This window comes from Rhipicephalus microplus, chromosome 7 (assembly GCF_043290135.1).
Source record: "Rhipicephalus microplus isolate Deutch F79 chromosome 7, USDA_Rmic, whole genome shotgun sequence".
NCBI lineage: Eukaryota > Metazoa > Arthropoda > Arachnida > Ixodida > Ixodidae > Rhipicephalus > Rhipicephalus microplus.
In genome coordinates, this window is record NC_134706.1 from 157,089,854 (window position 1) to 157,111,705 (window position 21,852).

The 21,852-nt window shown below is 43.7% G+C and overlaps 2 protein-coding genes across 2 annotated transcripts; both read left to right on the forward strand.

Annotated features, from left to right (window-relative positions):
* The first annotated feature begins 16,573 nt into the window (after positions 1 to 16,573).
* LOC119180167 (THAP domain-containing protein 2-like) lies at positions 16,574 to 17,038 on the forward strand. Its single transcript, XM_037431311.1, has one exon. It carries the CDS (start codon positions 16,574 to 16,576, stop codon positions 17,036 to 17,038), a length of 465 nt encoding a protein of 154 aa, XP_037287208.1.
* A 940-nt stretch (positions 17,039 to 17,978) lies between these two features.
* Positions 17,979 to 19,435, forward strand: LOC142767110 (uncharacterized). The gene is made up of 2 exons (XM_075868336.1): positions 17,979 to 18,257; positions 18,723 to 19,435. Exons 1-2 carry the CDS (start codon positions 18,138 to 18,140, stop codon positions 19,266 to 19,268), a joined length of 666 nt encoding a protein of 221 aa, XP_075724451.1. The 5' UTR covers positions 17,979 to 18,137; the 3' UTR covers positions 19,269 to 19,435.
* The last annotated feature ends 2,417 nt before the right edge of the window (positions 19,436 to 21,852 follow it).

The window sequence follows — 21,852 nt, forward strand, 5'->3', positions numbered from 1 at the left end:
CTGATTGGTGGCTAAAGTCAAAGCACGAGTGAAAATTGAACCCTTCACTGCAAAGTACGAGTCCTCAACCTCACTATTTAAAGAAAAAAATAAATGTAGTTTTTTGTTCACTAAGTCTTTTGGCTTGGTGGCGTTAGTCACCGCCCGATCTAAAGGGTACAGCCATATCAATCAATTCAATCTATCGCATACATCATGAAAAGATGCGAGATGGTGGTACTTGGACTGTTGACTAGATGGACGAACGGACACACACACACATGCAGGGACTTACGCACGGGCGGACGTGTGGACGCACGAACAGACGCACGCACGCACGGACGTGCGTATGAACGCACGGATGGTCACACAGATGCACGCATGGACGGACGGAAGCAAGAACGAATGGACGGACGGATGCTTCGCCCCACTCTCCATCATTCACCCCGTGGATATGCTGCCATTTTTTTTTCAATGAAGCCTTCTAATGAGATGCCGGATTTGGTAGCAGCTCTCAAGTACGCGAAAAACCCTGTGCAGCATGCATCTACTGAAAGCTAGCTGGTCAAACGCATTATTCGAGTGCGCCATTGTCCATTATATTATTCTCTATTGACCGCGGGCATTGTGGCGATCAGCCGTTCTTGCTTTAATAAACTGGGGCCGAATCCACAAAGCTTTTTCTTGGCGATGCATTTTCTTAGCCAAGAACTGTGTTATCTCAAACGGGCACATTAGCAATCACATGACTTGAACTTACTAGGCACTTTTAAACGCAATGGAGACGCAGGAAGTCAGATGAAACGACAAGAAAAAAAAAGGAGTGTGTGCTCATGATGGCAAGGTAGCCAGCAAAGTGTCATGCACCGAGAGTATACGACGATAGCCGATGGTTCTCTGCATCTCTGCTTCCAGTTCCGCAAGCGTCTGCTACAGCTAATACGCCCTGATGCATTGCAGCAGACGTCCGCATCTTCTGTGTGAAGCCAAGAACTGATGGTACATCAATGACCGTACCTGAAAAGAAGTAATTGCTGAATGGCTTCCAGCTATAATCCATATATGTGCAAGTGAATAAAACTCAATATGCGCTACATAAATGAAAGCGCGCAAAAATTGGTGAATTAGTTGTTTGAAAATGTGCCACAATTATCTTTCCCTTTTCGCCACGACAAGTTTACTTACATTTTAATGATGCTGTGCTGCTGCTCATCTAATCCGGCATAACCGAGCATATATCCTAAGGGTGTAATGTAATTCAACGTAGAGAGTTGCCTTTTTTACAGTAATCTCATTTTAAAACACAGGAGCGGTTTTTGTAATCCTTTAGGAATATAGAGCAGCAGTAATTAAGTGGCATGGTGAGCCCGATACCACATGCTTCATGCACCGCAGCATTTTGGCAAAGCCGGTATCCGAGAGCATGCATATGCTTGCGCTTAAATTTGTGACCACGTAAAATGAGATGGATTCAGCAGGAGGTGTTTCGGTGTTCATGCTTTTCACAAAACATGGCGCAGTTGTTTCGACTGTGGTTTTCTCGTGGGCAAACAAGGGCCGTTCACGTGTCTCGGCTTAAAGTATCATTACCCCAAGCGTCAAACAAAAGGAGAAAAATAGACAGATTTAGTGCGACTCTCATTTCGTCTTCGCCAAAGCCTGATGTCAAAGTAATGGACAAGGTGATAAAGACGATATTCTAGTGAAGATATCATAAAAAACTTACGCAGAAGGGCGTCGTATGCTTTGATGGCAAAAAAAGCGGAGTACGCGTTTTTAAGGAGCGACAGCCACACAGAAATTGAGACAAAGTGTGAGTGTCCTTATATATGAGAATCAAAGCTAATAAAGCGTTGTGATTTGATTAGCGAAACCTCGCTAAATTAACAAAAACATTGGTGACACTGAATTCAGGATAATTCATTAGCCTTGTCATACACCGTTGTGAAGTGCACAGTAATACATCCACACATAGTGGCTTATCTTCGAGTCATCTTAGGCGAACGCATTCATATTGTTGTTCCTATTTTTGACCTCGTTTCACCGGACGTTCAGTGTTTGGCGTTTTTAGAGGGAATGATAACATACTAACGACGGGAAAATGCTGCAGTGGCCAGCTCCCATCTCAAGCACTGCAACAGTGGAGGAGTGGTTACAGCCTCGATTGACCATCTAGAAGGTACTGGGTTTTATTTGCAGTGTCATCGAACATCGACATTTTTTAACAACTAGCCCGGCCGGTGAAGAGGTTGCCGGGCCGCAGAATTTAAGTTCAAGCGGGTACTTTTTTTTAAGCATAAGAAGAAATTCTAACTAATAAAATAGTGAACACAGGAAACGAAGGAGATATGAAAGTGGCTTTTCCGTCTTCTTCGTTCCATGTGCTTGTTGTTTTATTGGCTGGAATTTCTCCTCATGCAATGCACCAAATAGTCCAACAACTATTGTCCTTAAAATTTGCTTCAAAGGATGGCTTTCGTGCTCGCTTTTTTTACCTCCACGTTTGACCCAAAAGCGCTGTGCTATGCCCCCTCATGAGTTAGAGATCTAAGAGCACAATTCCTGTCCTCCAAGCACTGTTATTGCAAGGATGCCCAGTTCCAAAACATTATTATCACACCAGATATATTTCATTTCACGTGTCTGCATATTCTACTGGTGGTCAGACATAACAATTTTCGAAACAAAAATTTAAACATGCAGTGAGCAATTTCTTGTGGCGAAGATAAGTGCCTTTGTCGAGACTAGAGATGCAAAATTGCTAGAAACTTGAGCAATAAAAAACCTGATCTTTTTGCGTTTCCTTTACAAAGTTTTGCAAAAAATGAAAAAGAACAAATTTTCTTTCGTATATAGCAAAAGGTTATCGCGAAAGTTTACTGCTACGGGGTAAAACCAATAACTTTGATTATGTAAATAACAAATAAATAGTTTTCTCTATTTTCACGAATGAATACGGCTTTCAAAAGATCTAAAGCGCATTAACAGCATCTCTGCAAACTCATTCAGCTCACTGTGAATGGGTACAGCTTCCTATACTTGTTACAACATTTAGAACAAAGCAAAGAACGTATAATTGTATATTTTTGTCGTGGCTTCGACAACAGAAGCATTCAAGAAGATGATAGAAATTGAAGTTCAAATTCTTTCCACGGTCAGTATTTCTGACTTCACCTGTAGAAGTATTTATCATGTTAAGATGCCGCATTAAGAGCAGCGTAGCTGTTGTTGCAGTGCTTACAAACAGGCAGTCCCTGTTTACTGGAACTGGTCTCCTTGACCACGAAGTACATCCACATCCTGAAAATCAGCCCAACCGTCGTGGAATTTGCTTGCACACGTCTTTTTAAGCATACTTTTGCCTCTGGTCGCAGGAGTGTACGAAGGAAACTCAAAATAGAACCATAACGGATACCAAAATATCACCAACAGCCCCTAACATGACTACACCTTAACGCCGAAGCTACGTTATAAGGTACTGAATAAGGATGTTTATGCAGGCGTTTTGGTATTTCATTGCATAGGGTTTTGGAGTAGCGCCATGCACAAATTTGTAACAGTTAAGTTCTTACAATTTCGTAAGTGGCACTGCACCCAAAATCTGACGCTCCAGGACTCAAGTTAAACTGACGCTGGAGCTGGCTTTAAGTGATGTCGATGGCAAATGGTCAGCCATCGTTTCATGTTTCGGTATCCTGTGCGGAGTTCTTGTTCCAAGCTCAACGCTGAATGTCGCCTAAGCTTTAGTTCTTTATGTTCTACCTCACAAAAACTTTGTCCAATCTTCCCAACTGTGCAGAAAAAAAACTGGCTTTTTCTGAAGCTTTTCTTTTTTTACACTTTGCGTCTCTACTCGGGAAACGTTCATGTGCTAGTTTGGTGGAATGTATTACACACAGCAAGACAAAAGAGCGGGGACAGAGTGAGAAGACAAAAACTGTGTGATGAGCTTGTGTCTCTCTCGGTACCTGTCTTGTGCACTTCCCTGTAATGTCGCTAACAATGGTTATAAAGTACAACAGAATATGGAATGCTGGGGAGAGGGCCCCCGATCTTCCAAAGAGAAACAGTATAATGACAAATTGATTTTCATTATAGAGAGATACTTTGCTTCTGGATATTATACAAAATTTCTCAACTGAAGTTCAATTTCATCAACAACAGTTTCAGTACAGAAGACAGGGCATTGAACAGAAGCCACATATTTATCTTGTGATCGTTTGAGCCATTATTTGTATGTACCAACATGATTTACAAAATGATTAAATATAACACACATATATACATGTAGAGCATCGCGTTATAGCTTTGTTATTCCGATTAATAGCTATTAGTTGAAATCAACATATTCGAAAAATGCGATGTGTAGGAGCAATGCTATGTAGAGAAGCCGAGCTACAAGCTACTTTTTCTAGTTGCTTTCATGTTTCCTCTTTCTCACTCACGACTGTATGTTCGCAAACGAAGCGGCGTCTTCGAATGCACAGATATTGTGCAAGGTGACAGCTATTATTATGCCGTCGAAAACAAGGTGAAAATTATGCTGGCAGAGAAAAAAAACAACTATACATAGAAACTCAGCAAAATCAGTATCATTACTCCAAAAGATAAAAAACTGATTTTTATTTATACCATACATACATACATACATACATACATACATACATACATACATACATACATACATACCTACCTACCTACCTACCTACCTACATACATACATACAATCATACATACATACATACATACATACATACATACATACATACATACATTGTGGTGTATATAATAGGATGAAGTATAAAACAATAGTGTTTACACTTTCAGTTTGAACAATATGAGCTATAAGTGAAGAAACTTAGGAGAGAAATTCCTGAACACCGTTATATGCGAAGTCAATGTTTCTGAAACCATCTTTAGAGAGCATCATGGATAATTACTGCTGCTATCACCAGCAAGCCATTTTTATACGAGTATAAGAAAACAGTCCCGAAAATGGCATCCTAAGAGAAGGGCCAGCGCATCACAATTTGTTAGACGTCGGTAATTTTACACAACGTAACACAATAACGATCTATCTTAGGTGACGTGGGCTGAAAATTTTGCATAGCGAAAAGAATTTTTAGCCAACACGTAATGAAACTATTCTGAACCACTAAGATCATAGGTGCAAGCAATATTTCTATTGGCACTTGTAGACCGTGTTGCGTTTCCCTGAAAACATTGCTCAAAAAGGCTTCAACGTTGCCTAATCAGCACAGTTCACATACAGCTGTCTCAAGTTCCTCATAGCAGCAATTTAAGTCGCTGATGTACAAGGACTGTATACCAAGTGTGTAAGCTGATGCTCTAGAGTTCTGCATTTAAACGTTGTTGCTGGTGTCAACTGCATCGTTGCTCATCACATACGTGTAAAATCACAGATTATATTATGCCACTACAAAGTAATTATGTTTTGTGTGCATCAAACATAGACCACAAGCAGAGAACTTAGGATCGTTTAGTTTCGCACAGTTAAAATGTGGTAATACATTTCCGGGGAGTTTTCACCCCCTATCAGAAAATAGTAGTACGGGTGGTAAGCACGTTGTTATATCCACTTTCAAACTTGTTCCAAGTCGCCAGCTTCTACACTAGGGCAGAACAGCATCCCATGTACTGGTAAAACCATAATTCAGATGCATCAAAAAGACCAGTGCATGCTATACCTTCATAAAAGTAGGAATTAGTACTTACAGTACTAATATAACAAAAAGCTGCTGATATGGTAAGCCAATCGCAGAGTACACAATAGTTTTATGAAATGAATAAACTTATGCGAGTTAACACTATATTAAAAAAGTAGAAATTACACAGTATAAAGAGTGAAGCAGATGGTTGAAAATGACGTACATGCAATGGGATAAAATACACTAGTACTAACGCCTAGTGTTCAATACACTAAGAGTAGTTAGGATCCTTTCCACCCAAACAATCCACATAAAAGCACTTCCCAGAGCTTAAAGAAACATGAAATCATTGTTGCCATGCTACCATGGGTAATCTGAACGAATATATTGAACAATTACAAAATTACTGCCATGTGGTTCTATTTCTGCTACTACAAATAATGCAAACCCTGTCAGAATTGTCAACCATGGACGTTGCTTCCTGTGGCAGTGAAGGCAGAGACGCGCAGGCACTGCAATTACCATGCATTTCAAAATGTTAGAACTCTGAAATAGCTCAAATAGAATTTCACACTACAACTATAGCATGCGTTACATTAAAGCCACAGTTTGGCATCTTTCATGAAAAATTTATAAAATTTCAAAGGTCAAGCGAAAAGGAAGTGCCTAAAATGCTCTGCCAAGAAGTCGAACTGCCAGAGCACAGCATGTCACTATGAAATACAAACTGCTCCTGTCGTCACAATGTGCTCTTTCTGTTGACCTGCAATTTCAGCAGAAAAACAAAGCATCAAAATGCGCTTCAACAAATGGATTTCATGGATGCTGGCTGCATTGCACTGCCGCTCAGCTAAACCAGCCACGGATATGGCGATGAAGAGTCATGGCTTCAAGCCACACCGAGAGTCACCTTCAGAGATTGACAAGCGCATATTCAGGTCACATACAATTTGTGAAAGAAAAGTTTCACTATGCAAGCATGGTGAACATATTTACGGCAGAAATACAACATGTTACAACATAAGACGAAGAAAAATCTACGTCAAATAAATTGTGCATGCAGAGACCTTCGAGGTCTCAGGCTGCTACTATAGTTCTTTCTCCTTGCAAGCTGTGAACAGCCAGGCGATTTTCACCCACTTGCTACTCACTTACAGAGCACTTGATTCACCGTTTGAGTCACAAGCTCGAGAGCTCGAATAGGAATCAGAGTATTTGTGCTATTTCAAAGGCACGAGCGTTTCAGCCTCACACGTATGGGGTCAAATTAATAAGTGTCAGACTAGACACTTTGAACAGCAATTATATTGTAGTTTACTTTTTCAATGATGTAGCTAACATAGTTGTGGGAGAATAATAGGTACATTTAAGGCTAGCAACAATGTATGGATTTTCAATGTGTGCACAAAAAGCAGTGTTTACCTAATCATAAGTAATAATAAAAGATAACCTATCAACCAGCCATTGGGCAGTTTTCTTCCCTCGAAGGTCTCAGGCAGGTGACAGTCTATATAGATCAGGTTGGCATGCATACAACCAGGCCACTTCGAAGACAACAGTCTCTCCAGCGAAAGAGACTTGCACATTTAGTGGTTCTCCAAGTCATGAAGAGGCTTGATTTGCCAGTGTGTGCAACCTGTTCATACCAAGACCTCAACAAAATTCGTGATCTGTGAGCAGGCCAAAAATGATATATTTAGAAAACCATCACTAAAAACACTCATTATGAAACTATTTCGCTGTAACACAAAGCTATCATACTGTCTAGGTGATCAAATCTGCTATATTCACTCAGACAAAAAAACTTGACTGCCATGTAGGCTTCAGCTAGCGCAAGATTTATGTCCTGGTGAAGTATAGTACTACCGAAGCGGTAATCTTCTATAAAACTGATTTTTCACATAACATGAATTCCTCGTGCGCTACCTGGCTTCTAGAATATAAATTCCCAATAATATTTTCTATCAAATTTAGGCATGGACCTGCTTATCTTATTCAGATAAGAGCTCGCTTATACGACATTGCAAAAATTTCTTATGTAATCGCCCTTTCTCCCCTCCCGCTTATTAATGTATGCATACAACGGTAACAGTAAAATTTTCATACTTTAACAAAACATAGCGAAACATTTTATCTGCTGGGCTGAAAGACTTGCACATGTGGTAGTACTACACGCATAGCAACAAATTTTGTTCCGCATGTTCAGCTCAGCGATGACATAGCAATTATTAGCCGTCCATGTCATCAGACGTCAAGTGTGTTCTGGGGCCAACAGACGAAGAACGTGTGTAAACTAAAATCTGTCGATGACGTAGAATTGAAGGGCCAGCCAAGCGAAGATGTCCACTGGTAAAGTTCAAGACCTGGCCATGCCTGGGTTGCTGTAGTCAAGGCTTTAGTGCCGTGCGAAACGGCAGGCAGATGGACTCGAAAACCTGTAGTTAGCAGATGCTGGTCTACAACTTGATCCACAACAAAACACCGGTGAAATCTTTGCTCTCTCTGAAAGCAGGAAAGAATTTTGATGTTTATGGACTTTCGGTGACTGGTAGAACCAAAGTTCTCCGTAAGGAAAGCCTAGGCATGTTCTGCAATGTAGTCTACGACAGAAAGCATCATCTCAGAACTTTCGTTCGCCACATTACGGCCCTCGGTCTATGGTTATCACAAAAAGGAGAACTGATGAGTGAATAATCAAACACGACAAGCTGCACCACCGCAACATTGCAAGGCAAACCAATCTCTAAAGCTCTCTTAACACTTACTATTACACGAGCAGACTCTCTTTACAAGTCTTGAAGACGTTAACGCAGCACTACTTTTCACAACAAACATCTGTTTCATTCCCGAACACTGGACTGCCCACAAGAAAATAGAAGTGCAAGGGCTTATCAGTGGCGAAGAAAGAACCGAACTTAGCATATTGTTCATGAGTTACCATACCAATTCGGGGTAACTGAAGTAACGTGCCAATATGCTGTCAACCTGAGATGTCGCACAACACCCAACTGAGGTACTCGAGAGCTAAGCGAACGAACTGTTACCGACACACAAGCGCACATTCGAGGCTTCTGGATTGCTAGTTGACGTCAATACACAGGCACCGATCTCCGGCCTATTAACACAGTGAGGGCCACGCTTCGCTATACTTCACCCTACACCGTGATACGGCCGCTGGTTTTCACACCTCTTACAGGCTCAGAAAAAGCAGTGTTAGTGACAACAATCCAGTTAAACGCAGAAGGAAGTCAAGCGGTAAGCGTTTTTGAGAATCGACAGCAACACACCTACATTGTTTACGGCTCCATATTGTTTGCGCTTTCTACGCAGCACGTAAGGGAGCTCTTAAAAGCTGGGCGTGTTTTTCTTGGTGGCACAAAAATTGCTCTTATGTGTGAGGGGGTGCCGCGGTGGTCTAATGTATAAACTACTCGGCTGCTGACTTGCAGGTCGCACGATCAAATCCCGGCTGCGGCGGCTGCATTTCCGACGAAAACGGAAATGTTGAAGGCCATGTGCTCTGATTTGCGTGGAGTGTAAAGAACCCCTGGTGGTCAAAATTTCCGGAGCCCTCTACTACGGCGGCTCTCATAATCATAAGGTGGTTCGGTGACGTCAAACCCCACATATCAATGTGTGCGTGGGGGGGCAGATATATCGATTACGCAAGTGGTGCTCGATGAGAAAGAGAAAGTAAAGAAAGGAAAGACAGGTAGGCTAACTAAGCTTGGCCCAGTTGGAGAAACATGTATTTCGCTAATGTCATAAGATGGCCTGATGATGAGAGTAATGTTTCACAACCATCACCACTAGCGGTGCCTGTCTGCGAAGCCATGATCTTCTCACATTTCTCGTCTGCTTCGATGAGAGCATGCGGTAGGAGTTTAGCCGTGGCGACTAAATTATTCACACGTCAAATGATCACTGCCTCGCACAAAATACATATCAGTGGCTGGCTCAACCTTTGAATGATATTGTTACGCCTTACTAAACAGCTGTTATTTGCCAAAAAAGCAACTTGAACAAAGGTATCCTCGAAGATTGTGGCGCATTGCGCATTGCTGGTGTCATTTAAATTAACGGGTGTCATGTGAACCAACGGGTGTCATGTGAACCCAGCTGCTTGCCATATTATCGTGGCGAACATCTGTTTCCGAACAGCGAAGGCGTAAAAGCTTGATTTGTTTGCAGATTCATCCGTGGTCACGCAGATCTCTAATACACTTGGTTTGCAAAGTATGCGCCTTTCCAGATTCTCCCGACGTGCATCGACAGCTGTATTTCAAAGATCGTGCCCACTTGACAGTTACCGTCAATCGCAATATACGACAGTACAACAACAAAATTGGATTTATGAACGGCTAATTGAAAAGCTCTGCTCACCCACTTTCACCTTATATTTCCACTTGCGTCCAGGGTATTTGATCCTATTGACCTATTTGGTGGTATTTTTCTACCAATGTGCAAAGCGCCACAATTGAGGCTAATCATTTGATGATGTGGGACGCAACCAAATAACATAAAATGTCCCATTACTGCAAACGCGAAGCAACGAACGCGATTGAAACAAATGGGAAGGTCGTGCGCAGAATTGCAAGCAGATCAAAATGCGCTCCTTGTTTGTCACGCACAAATGACGCACAAAACGCATTCACAGGTATTGATGAACGCGAATAAGCGTCTCAGTTGTCACTTTTCTGTGCCTGAAAAGCGCACCGTTTTTGCAAACGGAGGCTGTACGACGATGTCAGTGACCTTTGTGCGCCCCGTAACTACAACAGAATCATTTCGGTGCAAGCCCAACGCCAGCCAAGACGTATGATCCTCCCCACAAGGGAAGGGCGTGTGAAATATCGTCCACTTCCCTCCTTTTTGCGGGCCAAAGTACGCGCGAAAGATGAGAGCCGCCACACGCCATCTTGCTGATAATGCTGAAAACACGATAGTACCCCCCCCCCCCCCCCGAGATGCCTGCCGGGAGCGTAAATGGTAGATATAAATAGCTTGCCGTTTGAACGCTGAAGTAGGTACCCCTCAGAGGGTCATTGGTTCACGCCTCAATTCACGACGTGGAGTTCTCTCGTTCCATGCCACGCGCCGGAGTCTTTTTTTGGATTTTTTTGTGTTTTCACATATATAGAAACGTATACATATGCGGTGATTGATGCCGGCACCAGCAGCGAAATTCAGCCGAGAGGGTCTTTATAGTTGCTATCACAATGATAAATAATGTGGACCATATACCTTGCCGCATTCGAATTCACTGACAATTCATGTAGCATATTGATTTTATTGCAACCACGGGCCTCTGAATGCATACTTTTACGCTATTAATGCCCAATGGGTTTCTTTAATTACTGAAACTTCAAGCTTATTGGACGCCTGTGGTTGTCAATAAATAAATTTCACCAGACTTACGTCAAGAAAAGGCGGTGGCGCTGTCTTGGTAGGCAAAAGAGGCTCTGCCTACCGCAGCTTCTGCTAGGTTTTCAATGGTGCATGTGGTGTTCTCAGTCATGCAACAAAAAAAAAAAACGGTATGCCGACGAACTGCGTCACGGTTGCATGTGAGTCGCGTCTCACAACTTAGTTTTGTTTGTTGGCGCACATCGCAGCCCTCAGTTCACATGGCTTTCACAACGCTTTTGGTGTCTCACAACGTCGTTTTGTTGGCGCACATCGCTGCCCTCAGCGTTTGTGGCGGCTGTTACGTGCCGACGTCACTGTAATTTTACCCATAATGTTGAGATCGGTCTACCTGTGTTAACAAACATGGAAGGGGTCTCTACCATACATTGTGTACAAAGGAAGCAACACATGAACTTGGAAGTGCCAAAAAAAAGAAATTGTCCCCGTATGTGCATGGTAATCTGCAAATGTCGTCGAAAGACGATAGTCTTGCGTGTGGAGAGAGTGAACAAAACATTTATTTCAAGTTCTGCGCAAGAAAGTTGTTGAGTGGTATTTTTTAGGCATTGCGTTAGAGTGCCTCGAGCGTGCAGTGGAAGCGAACGAGCGCATCAAGTCATGTCACACGTGAGGCATGAGTGCCATCTGGCAGTTTTCTTGGAAATAAAAGCGCGTGCCTCTGAGGCGGGTGTGCACGCCCGTCTCCGACGTGATAAGGTGTAGAATGCAAGGCAACGAGTAGAGGCCACCACCGTCTAGTCTTAGCAAAGCGTTGGAAACACTCCCCGTTTCATGCAAGCGTTGCATAGTGAGCGCAGCATGATAAGCGCTACAGTCCTTAAAGGTACTTATTTATGCCTTTTCCAGAAAGAGACACAGATGCAGAATATATACGTAATGTTATGGTGCCCCAGACATGCGCAATAATTGATTTTTGGTTGACAATTGCACAAGTATGAGCGCTAAATATTGAGCAACATTGGCCGGCGCTGCGAATGAGGTCAGCCGTTTCAAATACCCGATGACGTTAGGAGTGGACAAACAGACAAATACACAGACAGACAGACAGACCAAAATTTTTGCGATGAAGGTCCTCAAGAAAGACTATCGTCTTTATATAAAATTAAGCGTCAGTAATTAGGCAGCCTTACATGGTTGTGAATTACCTTAAACTCAGTTGTGACACCTCGGTTTCTCTCCGCAGCCGCAAGTTCTAAGTAGCCACAATCTTTGTGAGAATGGTATGGACCACTCTAGATATCTTCGAAGCGACGCTGTTTTTGCACAAATTTACGCCCCGTGAATTCACTTGGGAACCCTTTTCGGAGTCGTAAGCAAATATAGCAACTGCATTATCATCGCTGACATGGTCTTGGGGCGCTATTCATGGTCGGCAGAGTTTCGTTTGAGTTTTTCGAAACTCGAAATCTTCCCGACCTCTGCGACGCCTCCTTAAGAACGAGACAACAGTACGAAAAAGTTGAATTCAACCCTCAGCGCGCTGCGTTTCATCAGTTACGACAAAATCAGTCATCGCGTCAAGGGCGGTGGACTATGTTGGGCGATGTTTTCAAACCGGAGGCATCTTCTTTCGGCTGTTTGTCGTTTACTGTGTGTAGAAGTGCACCTATGCAATAAATGGGTCAGAAACAATTTGTGTTGATATTTCTTAGAGACACCGGGTGTTTAAATTCAATTTGAAGCTTCGAAGGCTAAACTAAGTCTGTGTGGAACAATCAGATGGGTGGCCTTTAAGATCGGCACCGGCCGAGCGTCTCGCAACATCGCGACGAGAGCTAAACCCGAGGCCACGTGTTAATCATCATCGTCAGCTTGGATGTTCTAGCGCGCTCCTTCGGCCTTTGGATGTCGTCTTTCTTGTCATCGCCCTCTAGCAGCCGAGCAAGTGCGGCCAGTCACTAGCAATTAGGAGCAAAGATCCTAAATCAGTGGGTCTGTTCCTTCTAGATAGTGGTGCGTGCCCGCCTATTTCAATGACTCACTCTGCGGGTGTGGATGGACAGATGAATGGACACACAGAGGGACACACAGATGAACGGACAGACATACATACAGACGAACGGACGGACTGACGCACAGAGAGGCAGCAGACATACAAACAGACAGATGCACAGACGGATGGGCAGACAGATGGACGGACTGGTGGACACACGATTCACGGTTTACCAGTAACACCCTCTGAACCTTTGCCTCGCTCACCATCATTCACTCCTTGAATATGCTGTAATTTTTTTGGCTGGGTAGTATACTTTACTAGTGGCCAGGACATGCCATGACGAAGCTAATACGCTAACTCATGGTTAGTCAGGGGTAATTAAGCCGCATTTAAAGAATACCTTGCTGATGAAGCCATGCGCAACTAGAACTGGGCTAACTAATGCTTGTTAGTGTATGAGACAACTAAAGTATGCTAATTAGCGTGGCGTTAATCAAGAGAACACAAACTAAAAGCATGCTAGTTAGCCTTACTTGTTTTAATGACAATCAGTATTCCGCTAATCAGGATTACGTTCATAAGCTACATATTGATCATGGGGTTGCTAATTGCGCCCGAGATAATTGCCTTTCAGTTGAAGCCTCATCAATGAAGACAAGACAGCTCAGTACAGCCAATTAGTAAAATAAATGTCCGATATAGCTGATGTGGTCTTCACTTCGAAGCCGATGATGCACATGATTAGACAACCAACCTAAGAAGCTGCAAGAAGATAGGTTATCACAAGCTCCTCAATGGCTGCAGCCTTGCATAAGTAGTATAAGCTCACCAAATTATTTTCTACGCATATAAGCTGCCACGTAGGGTTTACTGCATCGAACACTTGATAGTCACAACGGCTATAAGGCAGTCACGAGCTGAACTCGGGCCTTCTCAGACTCATCGAGTTTGTATACCAGTTCACGCGTAAATCAGTTGGTTGACAGAAGGCCGCGCCGAAGATCAGGTACGCCCACCTTCTTTGATCTTGCCGAGGAGCAGTACTCACGTCGAACGGCAAGATTAATCTATCAGCTTTATCGAGCAGACTATGCACACACGCACGGAGAATTAAAAGTGATATCACCACGCGGCTACGATGTTTTGCATTCCATTTCACCGCGCTCATAAAGTATCCAATCACAGCCGCGTTGCCGCCATGATGCGAGTGCCCCTGATGACCATCTGTTCTTACACTTACCTGCAATATTTCATAGGAGCGATACGAGTAGCACGAGAGGGGTGCGCGCGCACCCTTTCTGTCTTCAAGAGTGGAAATGTCTATTCTGCATGTGGATAGGTGAAACGAAAGAACCTGTCCGAAAGAGGACAACCGCCTACGAACACACCTGTGGGAGGTGCGTGTTGAGTTGGCGAAAAGATAGCGCGGCAATGACGCTGACAGCACTTCACTGTTAAAATGTCGGCTGAGTGTCGACGCTGACGTGTTCACACACAATGTTTTTTTTTATTTTATAGCCGCCACAAACGTCCTATACAAGGTCAATCTAAATTGGTCGCGAAAGTCGGAACGAAAAGAAGTTGGATACCTATTGAAACCGATATCAGCAACCGCGTGGCAATTGAAGCGCGAGTAGGTGAGAAGGGGACAAACAACAAAAACAAAACTTCAATTTGATTCTCTTATCCGGATATTCGTACCTTTAAAATTGACAAGGTTAACTCTAAACTTATTTTACGATGTATCTCAGACCTGGCTAAATAATTGATTGCTTCAATTTTATGTCGAATGCCATAAGTTGGAAGGGGGGGGGGGGGGGGGATCTGCTCTCAGAGCTTAAGTTCAGCACTTACTTTGGTTCGGCACCTTGCCCTGTCAACGAGGTATTGCTCACTGCTCACTTTGCCGTGGTGCGTACCTTGAGTAGTTCACTTATTTTTATGTGCTGTTTACTTATGTAACATTTGAGAGCTTAACTAGCTCACAGAATGTGTAGATAGGCGCAGCTGTAACAGCAAATTACTTTCACTGGGGTGCCGCCAGCGTACCATCGCCTTTGGTGACTGTGAAAGCGACACGCTAACCAACGAGAAGTTGTACTACGGCTGCCAAAGCCACCTTTTTAAAGCGACTGTCTTCCTGCAGTGGTTTGTGACGATTGGGCAACGCGAGTTTTCGAACTAGTATGCTATTGTGCTCGTGAACCTTTGCCTCACAATTGCCTCTGCGAAGTTTCTTGTGCAAATGGTGACCACGTCATTTGTCCAATAAAACGAATTCCCTTCCACAATCTTTGCATTTTGGTTTTTCTCTCTCTCTTGCGACTCGCGTTGCACAAGGCGCGATAAAATCCCATAATAAGAACGGCATGTAAAAGGTCAGCAATTAAGGAAAATTTCAATTTTGCGCCATGTAGGGCAAATACGCGGCGTCGCTACGGCTTCTGGTTGTGATGCCGTATTTATTTTTTATTATTTTTTGTTTTATGATAGTTGTTCCCTCCTCGCGTGAATTTCGACAGTGGCAACCAGTCGCAGTCTGCTGGATTCATGGGCTTCTACGCAAGTGTCGACATCTGTTTTCATATACTTTGTCCCACATGCGTTACTAACAGCGCGTGCGTTCTTGCAGCCATTTTTCTCAAAGGTGCGGCCGCGTGCTCCGCACTGTCTTCATATCATGGCCGCCGCAGAGTGAGCTCCGAGGAATATCGTGTGCCCGAGAACCTCGGGTCATCCTGCGTAAGAGCCCTGGTCAATCGCACTCCAATTTACTGCAACGTCCGATATTTCAACGGTGGCCTCTTAAGACGTTTTTTTTTTTGCTTCGTGAATCGACTTGTGAAACCGAATTTCTCTTACGCAAAACTTTGCTCGTTAGTGAGTTTTGTCAACACGGCTCCGACTTTGGAACATGGTCACTCGGTAATAACTGTTCGGGTTGAATGTCCAAAGAAACCCTTGAATATCATAGACGCTGCTGTGAAGGACTGTGGAAATATATGCCACCTGGAGTTTTTCAGCGTACACCTAAATTTGAGCACACGGGTCTGAAGCATTTTTGTCTCCATCGAAAACGCTGCCGCCATGGCCGGCATTCAATTCTGCTGCCTTCGGGTCACCAGCTGAGAGGCTTAGCCACTATAACGAGGTCACTTGTTATGCCACGTTATGACTTTTATTTTTGCCAGGATACGAACACAGGACCGAACCAATCTCATAGTCTGACAGTTTGGTCATGCAACATTTTCTTTTATTATGTACAATGTACAGTTTTATTACTTACGATACGGTTTTAAACACAGGGTAGAACACCCTATGTTTCTGAGTGTTAGCAGATTCCTTCAATGCTTTTCTGGTCACGAAACTCCGCCGTCACTCTATAAGAGAGCTTCATACGCTGCCCAAAACTTCCGCGATGCGGCGCCACTGCGCCACAGAGGGCATCGTTCGGGCTGCTCGCGTACTGAAACAGACTGAAACGCGTGCGCACAGCGAGACAAACTGGTGGAAGAAGCGTGCGTGCGTGTCCGAGTTAGCCAAATGTTGTGAGACGACGATGCCTAACACGTGTTGCGTGCCGGGGTGCCGTTCCGGCTACAGAGGAACGACCGAGAAGGTGTCGTTGTTTTCTTTTCCACCTGACAAGGACCAGTGCGAGAAATGGAAACGGGCCATACCGCGGCAGGAAAGTGGCGACTTCAACTTTGAGTCCAAATATACACATGTGTGTGCGAAGCATTTCGACGCCTCGGACATTGTCACTACTTATGATTTCAATATCAACGGCGATGCCATGTCCCTGGAGCGCGACAAGCCAACGCTGAAGGCTGACACTGTCCCAAGTATTTTTGGTGGCCTTCCTTCGTATCTCACGAAGCGTAAACCTCGACCCCGCTCATTGACAAATCGATCACCGCGCAAACGAGCACGTGAGTCGTCGTGCGAGACGGAGGAGCAACGAGCATCGCCGACGACCTGTTCAGACCGCACCGATGCTGCATCAGTGAATGAAGGTATGTAAGCGCTAGGCCAGATTACATCCGTGTCGTCGTGTATGAGGGTGTCATCTCAGCCTGTAAATTTGAAACTGCATGACTTGCTTTTCTTCACTTTTTTTCTGCTTCCTTTTTTTCATTGATCCACCACACATATTTAAATGTATTAGAAATAACCTGCAGAAAGTTGGGAAGTTTTTGGTAAGTGAAATAATTACTGTTCCTGTGATATAGTCACTCATATGATCTCATCTCGAGTGACATTCTGACACTCCTTCTTTCTACAGCTGCCTCAAGGTCGGGAAGTGTATCATGATCATTATGCAGTACTTATAGGGTATGAAGAGCAACAGTCAGGGCTGCGTGCTGTACCAAAGCTGACGAGGGCACATATATACCCAAACGCTTTTCAGAAAATGAGCGTCAAACTTGCTGTTCAAGTAAGGCGCCCAACACTCAAGTGCACTTAGAAAACAAAAAAAATTGCCTTTTTGATGTGACTCACAGTGAAATGCAATACAAAAAATTTCTTTTCAGCTCTTCAGTGAATCCACAGCTACAGCCATGATATTTTACAGTGAGCAGGAATCATGCAAAAAGCTTTACGGGTCTGCGGGAACATCTGAATTCACCAGACAAATGAACAGATTGTTTGACTGCTTGAACTCCCGCAGGCCTGAACACGTGCAGAACAGTGAAGCTGAGCATGTTGACGTAAGAATTATTACTTTGCTCTTGCACACATTTCTGATCTCAGGCTAAATTCTTTCTTACTTTATAGACACTGAAAGAGGGAATTTCATGGTTGGACAGGTGCTGCAAATACATCGAAAGTCTGCCAAAGCAAAGGCAGCTCTGCTTTTTGAGCAAGCCCACCTGTGAGGCGCTGAGAATAACTTTGCTCAGCACAATATCACTGGTTGAAAACCTCCTTGCCTCAGGGTTTCGTTACGTACTGGTGGGAAAGTTTGGACAGGACCCATTAGAGGTAAGCATGTGCACGTTCTCGCTTGATAGTTAAATAGTAATCCTTATTTTTTCTTTCAGAGATTTTTTGGCATTATCAGGCACGTGGCTGGTGACGGAGGACAACCAACAGTCCAGCAATTTTTGTTCATTTATAGAATGCTCTCTGTCAGAAATCTTGTCCAGCCGCCTCAGCAAGCATCAGTTGTAGGAGACGGCCCACAACTCCTCCTGAAGCTCCAAGACCTATTCCAGAAGGAAAAACCTGCTGCCTGTCACGTGAGCAAGAATATATTAACAGGAGTTGAAAGGGTAGAAATCTGAGCCAGATGGTAAGAATTCGTCAGGGAAAACAAAATGAAAAAAAAAGTGCAGGCAAGAAAGAACACAGTACAAACGCTTTGCGGAGCGATATCTCCTGAATAGGATGAAACTGATCAAAGCGTATTAGTTCTTTGACTAAGTTTTCAGGATAGTTTTTAGGCTGCATGCATTTAGGTGTGAATTTTCTCATTTCTAGCCACACTAAGCTGTATGAGCATTACATATGTGCCAGGGGACTGTGCAGTGCAGGCAGTATCAAAGATTTTGCAGCCATTAATTTGGAGAAGCCGAGCTGATTTCTGATTAAGCCTGGATTTCGTCATACAAAGGTGTAAAGCAATACTAGGCATTCAGTACATCTTTTTCGTTCGGTGCACTTTCTATGTTCAGCACACCAGCAATACAGTGTTTGCATTTCAGGCGGACTGTTTGGCTATTCTCTTTGATGAAGTACTTTTGGAGCCAGGAGAAACTGTGGAGCAGGCTTCACTTTTGCAACATCAGCAGTCTCCTAAGGAGAAGATCTTGCACTACCTCGCTGGATACGTTGCAAAGAAGTTTTCCTCGCTGAGATGCTCAAGCTGCGTAGAAAGTCTGAGGAGTTCAGAACGACCGGCAACTGGCCTGATTCTTGTTAAGTCTAAAGGTTTTCTCCTTGTGCCCTCCAGCCAGCTCGTCACACTCCTTCAAATTGTGGAGGATCACATGGAAGCGCACACAGTTGAAAAAACTGCTTGTTCTGGTGTGTACATGAATATTGTGGAGGATGTTTTGATGGACCCTCGGACTGCTTCAGCTGCTGTCGGTTGCAAGTCACATTTTGTGAGCACGACTGCAGAAGTTGTTCAGTTTTTTCTCAAGGTGCGTTTGCATTTTTTTACGAGAGAAAGAAACAAACAGATGCAAGCGAAAGGGTGCGCTTCATTTCCAGCAGGGGGTGGTAAAAAACCAAACACTCAAAGGTAACTCTGCACCCAATCCATATCTCACATATGTTGCTGTCCATTCTTCACGTTTTTTATTTAGCTTTTTATGAACTGGTGCACTGGTGTTCTGTGTATGTGGTTTGTTTTAAATAAAATTAATAAATGGTTGTGCTTGCATATTGCTTTCGCACAGGCACCTTGTATGTATTTTTCTTGTTGAAATATTTTTTTCCTTCTGACACTGACAACAATATTAGCATCGATGATTGGAATATCTTAACCCCTCGTATATAGTCGGCCATTAGAAGAATCAAAATAACTTCTTGTGTGTTTTTGTCGAAATCACGAGTGGCTTAAGTTACTGGTTTACTGTCTCTTCTATATGAGACTGCTTATAAAACAATGGCCTAATTACAATACACTGTCAACTGTGTTCGACCTTACTTTTCACGTTCGTCATGGTCATAAACTAAACGTCGCACCGGTTGACTGATGGGGTTTTACGTCCCAAAACCAGCTGTGATTATGACAGACGCCCCGTGGTGGAGGGCTCCGGAACGAATTTGACCACTTTAACGTGTACCAAACTCCAAGTACACGGGCCTCAACATTTCGCCTCAACCAAAATGCAGCCGCCGCGGCCGGGATTAGATCTCGCAACCTTCGGATCTGTAGCCGGGTGCCATAAGCGCTCGAACACCGTGGCGGGGCAACACGCCGCACCGAAGACTGCTATGAGGTTAGTATTGCTGGCATTTAAGGACTCTGATATTACATATATTGTACCTAAGGCTCGTAGAGGGATTTAATCGTTCGGTCCAGAAATTTGAAGCGCATAGAACAGGTGTTTTTTTTTCTTGTCATGAAAAGAAGGCATTCTACAGAAGCATTTCTTGCAGTAATGGTTTAATTGTTTGGGTTTTCGGTTGCGAATAAAATGACACCAGGAGTCTGATAATGTTCACAGTTTAATAGAAATTGAGCGGCCGTGCCGTGCGAACCATCTGGCCTTATGCGCAACTTTGCGCAGTCGAGAGATTTTGCTCACTTCCGGGCGAATGGACGTGTAACAACTTGTATGTTCGCCTCTGTTTACATGTGGCACAGCAAGTGCGTTATTGCGAATGTACAGTGTCTGATTTCAGGCAAATTTTGAAAAGCTGGACCAGTTGCAGTATTGCGACGAACGAGCGGCGCTCCCCCGACCCTGACGGCTGCATTTCGACAAGGCGAAACGCAAGAGCAGAAAAAAAGGCGTGCACTTTGATTTACATGCATATAAAAACAACCCCAGCTGTTAAACATTAATCAAGAATCCCCCACTACGACGTGTATCAAAAGCATATCATCGTTATGGTGCGGCAAACCCCGAATTTTTGTCATTTTCGACTGCGACTGCCGCGAGCTGCTTGTCCAGAGCTGTTAGTTTCTTTTCTCCCGGGTGCTCATTTCAAGGCAGACGGCGCGTTCACGCAGTCACCGACGCACGCTGAATGTTCCAAGTAAATGAGGGAAAGTGAAACGACTTTTGCAGAAGTTTAGAAAGCTTGGAAATCAAAGCAGACCAACACACTACCGCAGCGGTAGCGGACGGCAGCATGTCCTCACGAGCACAGCTGCGCCCCTAGCGGCCAGTGCTGGCTCCATATGAAGCTGAGGTGGCACTTTCGTGACCAGAAAAGCATTGAAGGACTCTGGTGTTAGTTTTTTTATGTAACAGTAAGCCTGCATTACTGTATGCATTTTCTTTTTGGAACAAGGACTAGCCATTGGCTACGGTTTCAAGCAGTCTGATAATCTTTTGAATTGTATGATTCAACAAAAAAAATTAAAAAAAATACTTGAAATTTCATTGAACGACTTAAAATGGACAATCCTTTACCTTAATGACTGAGGCGCTCGGTTCTTAGCCAATCTTTTTTATAAGCTATATATTGACATCATCATCATGGTCTGCTTCTTATTTTTGGCCGATCGTTCATGGTGGGTTCGAGCCAGAATGGAAGAAGAAGTAATCAAGCGATATTAATGCCAGTTCATTTCTTTATTTTCGGCTTTCAATTTTATAGATACAAAAATTAACATCTAAGAGTCTCTACGTTGCATTCATGGCCAATCCTCTAAAGTGGGTATCTCCCATGCATCTAGGGAAGCAAAGCAAAGCAAAGCAAAGATCCTGCCGCCCAGTTCTTGGCCAATTTCCCTTTGTGGGTGTGCGCCAGTATTTGAAGGATCATCGTCATCATCAACAACAACAGCAACAACGACCTAATGAATTTTGGGTGTAAATTGTTCTCGAGGACTGCTCAATGTAAAATGAAACCTGTAGTATTGTTAAACCGATAAGCCCTGCGTATACGCCTGGGACTTCATAGGTTCGGGGCGAATAGTGTAATGTATCAGGAAGTCCGCTTACCAAGACTCCTTCGTCGATTCTGCATCGTAACGGTTCGAAACTTCTCAAGGTTTTACCGTTTACCGTTTACGTTAACCTTCCTGTCCTTCCTCATTTATTCCTCCTCCTTCATTTACCGTTTTCCGGCTCGAAGATCAGAGTACGCATTTATCAGCGACCTTGTCTCCTCTTTCTTCTTGCTCATTGGCCATGATTTCATACACCTCAG